This window comes from Neofelis nebulosa, chromosome 4, assembly GCF_028018385.1.
Source record: "Neofelis nebulosa isolate mNeoNeb1 chromosome 4, mNeoNeb1.pri, whole genome shotgun sequence".
NCBI classification, from domain to species: domain Eukaryota; kingdom Metazoa; phylum Chordata; class Mammalia; order Carnivora; family Felidae; genus Neofelis; species Neofelis nebulosa.
In genome coordinates this window covers 95,430,290-95,437,022 of record NC_080785.1, presented here as the reverse complement: position 1 = coordinate 95,437,022, position 6,733 = coordinate 95,430,290, and the positions used below count along the sequence as shown (strand labels likewise).

The window sequence follows — 6,733 nt, the reverse complement described above, 5'->3', positions numbered from 1 at the left end:
CAGATTCTCACTACCCCTGCCTGCACCACGTAAAGCAGCAGCTTCTTTGAAAAATGTGCTTTTAGAGTTGTGTCTGGGAAGGCAATGCTACTGCATTCCTTGGCGGTCATGAGACGGTTAATTTTCTTTTTAAGGTGTATTTTCTTGGAAGAATCCTGAGAGCCATCCCTGGGCAGAAATGGTGGGAACGGCAGCTTTATGACATTCACTCAGGACGCCTGTCTGCAGACAGGAGACCGTGGCTCTCAGCCTCACAGGAGGGTGGGGAGGTCCAGAAGGAAGCTCCTGGCCCGAGGTGGGGTACTTCCAATGAGACCGCCTTCTTTGTGAGTTGACAGGAGTTATCAAGCCAGGACCCCAAATCTGCTTCAGCACCTTCGTTTCCATCAGTGTCACCAGTTCCAACATGTAAGCGCCCCAAACTCAGTCCCCATACTCTACCCCTCCAGCTCTGCCCACCCGAAGAAGAAAAGCTGAGCCATGAGGACAAACGAGGCCCAGGCCGGCCAGGAGAGGTGACAGCATGTGGGCACGGGTTACCTGCAGATGGCCGACTGGCTGTACGCGGGGCCCTCTGTAGCACTGAGAGCCTGTCCCACCTGAGTCTGGGTCAGGCCAAGGGACAGGCGCCGGATTTTAAAAGCTTTGGCAAATTCTCGGATCTCCTCCAGATTAACCCCATCCACCTCACCCGCTGCCGTTTGAGGATCTGTGGAGATGTTTTTAAAAATAGGATCAATACGTCAACACACATCCAAGTAATATCTGTTTATCACGGCTTCTAAGAAAGTGGCTCTCTTTGATAGCAGAGTGGTGGGGAAACCAACATTGTCCAGTGTTCCCTGTGTGTCCCATGTGAGGCACCCAAGATCCCATCTTCAAGCCATCACACCTCCACAAATCATCCTTCGGATGTTTCTTGCCCGGAAAAATACCCCGGGAAGCTCACACCGCCGCTTTCACAATACAAGAGCATGCTCCCTTGGGGTTCACAAGTAACAGTCAGGGCAGGAAGGCACTAGCTATGGGATGCAACTCCATTTTGCCCATAAAGATGTCCAAATATTGTGTGAAACTATAAACATGGAAAGGCTTCAATTTGAAATGTCTTAATTGGATTCTTTAGGGCTAAAAATTGCCCTTGGAAAAAATAGTATTTTGTGTTTTTCCTTCACCGGATCACCACTGCTGTCAGGCTAACAGATGGTAATGCTGTCTAATTTCTTATGTTCACATTAGCCCCTCAGAAGACCATGCTTATGAAGCTGTGAGACGAATATTATCTTTTTTTTGTTCTCCGATAGCAGTTTACTGACATGATGCCTTTGTCCCTTAAAAGGGCACATGATAAAAAATGCCTACTGCAAGAAGACTCCTTTGGTGCCGGAGAACGCGGTCAATTTAAGACTTATCAAGGGAAATGACACAACAGCTGGAGAACGAACCCCCCCTTCCCGCTACTGATCCCCAGATAAATGATAAATGAAAGCGAACGCCAGGCTGGAGACAGCATGGGTTGGGGATAGGGGAAGATTTCAAAGTGCTGCTCGGTCCTGCCTGGAGCGAAGCCGCTCTCCCCGCCAGCTGACTCTATTGTTCTCCACCTCATTCCTTGGACTTAGGTGAAAAGTTTTTCTCTTCCTCTTTCTGCACAATAATCCATCAATTTCAGTAAATTCAAGCACTTGTCAAGGGACTGTGGTGGACTAGATTAGTCTTCTGAGCTCAGGGCTACAGAAACTCCTGTTCTCATGAAGAGAAATAAACATTTGCATTTCAAGGGCCAATTTTTCAAAGACTTTTAAATAAACATGCTAATATCTGCGGGGGGCTTGGAGCTTTGGGTACAGATGGTCATTACAGGGGAAATGGACTCTGTCGATAGAATCAGCGATATAGGTATGCACCGTACCTTCTTTATGTTCACATTTGAAAAACCCCTGTAGAATTTTTACGTGTTGTTCGTCATAATTTTGTTCAAGGAAAGATTGAAAAGTGGTACAAGGTACAAGCACGATGGACAGTCTCTAAGTATTTCTTAAGTGACTCCTGGGAGTCCTAATGAGTGTTAAGAGGGAGCTAGAGAAACAGGAGGGGAGTTGCGGTCTCTAAGGACTTTATAGTCTGTAGGGGGTTGGGACTTAATATTATGAATGAGAAACAATTGGAGAAAAAGACCAGGCTGAGTATAATCAAGAACTATTGGTGTGACCCCTGCCGCAGAATTTACAGAGAAGGGAGAGGTGTAGGAGGGAGGATTCATCTGGGTCATGCCCAATGGGCAGCTTTCAGAGAATGAAGGGGCCATATTCTGGGGAGGTGGGCACAGAATGCAGGCAAGAGCATTGGCCTTTATGGGCTGGGGAGCTCGTGCTAGGAGCGGAGAACATTTTCAGTGTAGGACATTGAAGATCTATGTCCCTGGGCAGGGGCAGAGGGTGACTATACAAATCTTGCTTTTTCTCCCTGGTTAAAGAAAAGGCTTGTTTGGGTTGTCCTCGGGAGAGGCTGCCCTCTGGATCTTAAGTCCCATCAGCACCGCAGCCTGGAGCGACTCTGAGGGTTTGCTAAGGACTCTGGGAAGCCAAGTCCACACACCCAGCAGCCTGGAGCCTCTTCTCTCATTTCTTCATTTAAACATTCCTAGAGCAGAAGTTGCAAATGAGCAGCTTGCACATCAAACTCAGCTTTCCTAGAGCTTACGGTTTTTTGGAATTGCCAACATTTAAACATTGGGAGATTGCTAAAGAAAAAAAAAACACCTCTATGGTTTATGTTCATTTGAATAGAAGTTTGGCTGCTCCAGTCTCCGTTTGCACTTAACTTGGGAACAGTCAGCTAGAACTGGTTCTGGCTGCCCTGAGAGCCCCTCCTCCTCATCTGCAGCCCTCCTTAGACCTGCTGCCTGGCTCAGCTGGTTTTGTGACTCTGCTGCGTTTAGAGTGTGCATTCCCAGCAGGGTGGAAATTGGTTCTGGGGTGGTGGTGGGGGGAAGGTGGAAGAGTCTTAGATTGGACAATAGTTGTGGCCGCCCCAAGGGCCGTGGTACATAAACAGAACAGATGTGCAGTATATCTGTGATATTAACGGTCCACGGAGGAAGGAGGGCAACTAGGACAGAAAAGCACAAATGCTGGAGCAGGGGGGAGGTCCCTGGGTGGCTCAGTTGGTTAAGCGACCAACTTTAATTTCGGCTCAGGTCACAATCTCCTGGTTTGTGAGTTCTAGCCCCGCATGGAGCTCTCTGCTGTGAGTGCAGAGCCCATTTTGGATCCTCTGTCCCCGTCTCCGTCTGCCCCTCCCCCACTTGCAGCCACCCCCCCCCCCCCCAGCTTCTCAAAAATAAATGTTCATTTTTATATTTAAATAGGGTGGGAAGTGAAGGTTCAAAATCGAGGGTGGAAAATAAGAAGCTGGAAACTTTCCTTGTAACAATGTGACCTTTAGGATGGTGCTTTTCTTAAAAGGTGATGAGGGGTCACCTGATGGGGCCCAGGACATGCATGTTGAACAAGTACCACAGGTGATTCTGATGCAGGGGATCCACGGAGCCCATAGACAGGGGCCTTCTCTCTGTTTCTGGCCTGCCCGCATCTGGGCATCTCACCCTCTGCACACAGCTATCTTCTCTTGACCCCTTTACCATCATTATTCACCAGATGCCCCTACCCCGTCCCACCTGTGTAAGAGTGACCAGCCACAAAGGCCCTGTGAGGGGGGGGCCCTGGGTAGGTTCCCCATCCTCGCGCTCCCCTGACACCCCCCCTCCCCCCCATTTAGTGTAGTCTGGAGTTAGAGAGAAGAGTTTTCCCCTGAGCAAAGCTAAGTAGTCCTTGTGGGAAGTAAATTTGTTGCCCTATATTGGCTCCATCTTTAGATGGACAGGAATCAATGGAGTGAGGAAGCACGTGAGGGGCGGGCCTTTAACCGGCAAGAGTATGGAGCTTCAGCCCCTGGCCCTGGGCCAACACCAGATTTAGCTTGGTGGTGCCGGGCAGGTTTGTGACTTGGGTTGCAATTTTATGTAAATGCATTCTATCTTATTTCTTCCCTTCCCCTGCTGCCTTTCATGCTTATGTTTCTTTACTGGTTCCTTGAGACCAGCAACTAAATCTATGTGTGTGCCAGATTACTGCCAATGACCGGAGTTGAACAGAAAGCTGTGAACTCTTGCTCCTGGCCCCGAGCGACGTTGTGCCGATTCTCAAAACCTTCGCTGTAAAGCTCAGAGACGTGAGCACCTGCCCCGCCGAGCCCAGTGTCTTCCATGGGGCTCCAAACACGCTCTCATCACACCAGGAGGCTGAGCTCCTTCCTTCTGTCACACACATTTCCACTCTAGTCTTTTTCTGGTTCTACTTCTAGGGCTGATGAGCTAGGAATGGTGAAATTGAAACTGCATGATGGTCTGTTGGATAAAGGCCCAGGGAGAGGAAATCAGTTATCTCCTTGTTTGTGTACTTTGTTAATTGCTGGAGATGGGCTACCTGATTTTCTCCGTATTACTGTTCTTACCTATAAAATCAGATGGTAAAATAAATTATTACAGTTTTTTTCCATGGGTCAAGTCTATGAAGGTCTCCCCATCCAAAGGAGGGGCCACCCTGGGACAAAAATATGGGACTTGTTTTCACACTTTGGGAGAATTCACTAGATGGTGTCTGTAAGGTGTCTTGAATTAATAAAAAAAAGGATTTTTTTTGGATCCTTAAGTTTCTATCTTAAACTCTTGAGGATTCCCACCCCCTGGTCCACCGTTGGAACAGTTCACCTTCCTTAAGGGGTATATACTTTTCTATTTGAGAAGGGAAAACAAGAGGAATGTGGTAAATGGAAGCTTCCCTGGAATGTCACTTCAGCTGTCAGCCTGGCTCAGAGGCTGACATTCCATCCTGGGATAGGTCTGGCTTTCCCTCGTCCAGTCCCCTGGCCCTAAGAGGTTGGGTTAATTTCAAGGATGAATCTGAGGCCACCTTGATGGCCACCCCTCTGAGGGGCCTCTCAGATCCCTCCCAGGTGGATTCAGCACTCGAGCAACTCAGTCTGGGCCTTCTCTGCACTGAAGAGGAAGAGGAACCTTTCACAGAAGTTGGCTCAGGTTTGGGGCGCCTGGGTGGCTCAGTAGGATAAGCGTTCAACTTCGGCTCACGTCATGATCTCGCGGTCCGTGAGTTCGAGCCCCACGTCGGGCTCTGTGCCGACAGCCCAGAGCCTGGAGCCTGCTTTGGATTCTGTCTCCTTCTCTCTCTGCCCCTCCCCACTTGTGCTCTCTCTGTCTCCCTGTCTCTCAAAATTTACATAAATAAATGTAAAAACAAATTAAAAAAAAAGTTTGCTTGGGTTGAGTCAACCCAATATATTAAGTACAGGGTCAGAAAGCAACAGTAGTAATTGCCAGGGTCCACCCTGAGTCTCACCCTTTGCTTTGGAGGAGCCAGAAGATTAACCTCTATAGAGATTAACTGGCCTAGAGATTGAGAATAAACTGGCATTGAAAATTGGCAGTGATTCCTAAGTGTAATGATGATGTTTCCCAAATCGAATCTGGGATGCAAAGGCTGAAGAGCACAAGATTTTTATGGGAACTAAATGCAAATTGGGTGAAAACAGACCTGTTCTGCAGACCCTGGTTGTAGGGTCACTGGGTCCATACTGAACTGAGTGCTAAGGATGGACCAGCAGAGATGATTTGTTTTGCTTTTAAACTTTAGCTCCCTCCACCAGTTAATGTGGACATCAGCGAAAGGGGCTGCTGACTGGGTTGAACAGCCACCGTCCATCAGCATCATGCTTTCACAATCTCTGCTTGTGGGATTTTTATATACAAGATATGCAACTTTAAAGAAGCTGCCAAGTATGAATTAACTGTCTTATGTAAACATCCATCTGGTTCTTAATGTTATTCTCACAGCGGATAATGGGCATATTTACCAAATATTTCTGAGAAATAAACCATTTGAGAATGTGCAAGGTAATGTGGGGGAACAGTTTAATATGCAATATGGTGACTTCATTGTGGAAAATGGTGTGAATTGTGATCATGGGAATCAGGGGTGCTTACAAGCCATCACCATACGTCCTTATGTTCCCTTTATGGTTTATTTTTTTATGGGATTAGCCCGTAGTCCTTTGCTGTCTAAAAATCAAGTTTGCAGGCCAGGGCTTCAAAACATGTGTACTGTAAAACAAAACCAAACCAAACTCAGCAAAGAATAAAAAGACCGAAATGTACCTATTTTTAAACAGTATTGTGTACATCTTGAGCCAATTTGGGACATTTGTCAAGTCATTTGTTTGACTCTGTTAGACTTTCCAAAAGCCCTGCTTATAGACTGTATTTACATCTGATGACTGTGGAGAACAAGCAAGGTTTAACACAGGATAAGCTGTATAGGTCCCGTGAACAGATACCGTGCAGATGTTCTGAGCTCAGATGTGGTGTTCTTTGCACACGAAGATCCTGTGATCATTGCTAAGGCATTCACTCTGTATTCTTTTGCCTGGAGTGGGGAAGATTTTTGGGTGATTTTTGGTTCAGTTTTATCTAGAACAATGGCAAGTTGCCAGCACTATGGTGACAATCTTTGACCGTGATGTGGGAGGGTTCATTGACCAAGGTTTTGACCATAGGTTCAAATCCAGTTTGACTTGGTTCATACAATGGCCTCAATCTCTTGGAGGGATTTGCTGATTAACCATCAAACTCAATTCAAGGATTATTAACTCTAGCAAG

At 47.0% G+C, this 6,733-nt stretch overlaps 1 protein-coding gene and 1 long non-coding RNA gene across 11 annotated transcripts in view; one reads left to right on the top strand and one right to left on the bottom strand.

Moving 5' to 3' along the window:
* The window catches only part of POU6F2 (POU class 6 homeobox 2), a 495,570-nt gene that overhangs the window by 7,599 nt on the left and 481,238 nt on the right, over positions 1-6,733 (bottom strand). For all 8 annotated transcript variants that reach the window (XM_058725457.1, XM_058725452.1, XM_058725455.1 and 5 more), the window contains one exon: positions 541-709. In XM_058725457.1, coding sequence (XP_058581440.1) covers positions 541-709 — 169 coding nt within the window. The remainder of the gene's footprint in view (positions 1-540; positions 710-6,733) is intronic.
* Positions 1-6,733, top strand: part of LOC131509585 (uncharacterized) — a 139,338-nt gene that overhangs the window by 104,275 nt on the left and 28,330 nt on the right. The gene's annotated exons all lie outside the window — the stretch shown is intronic.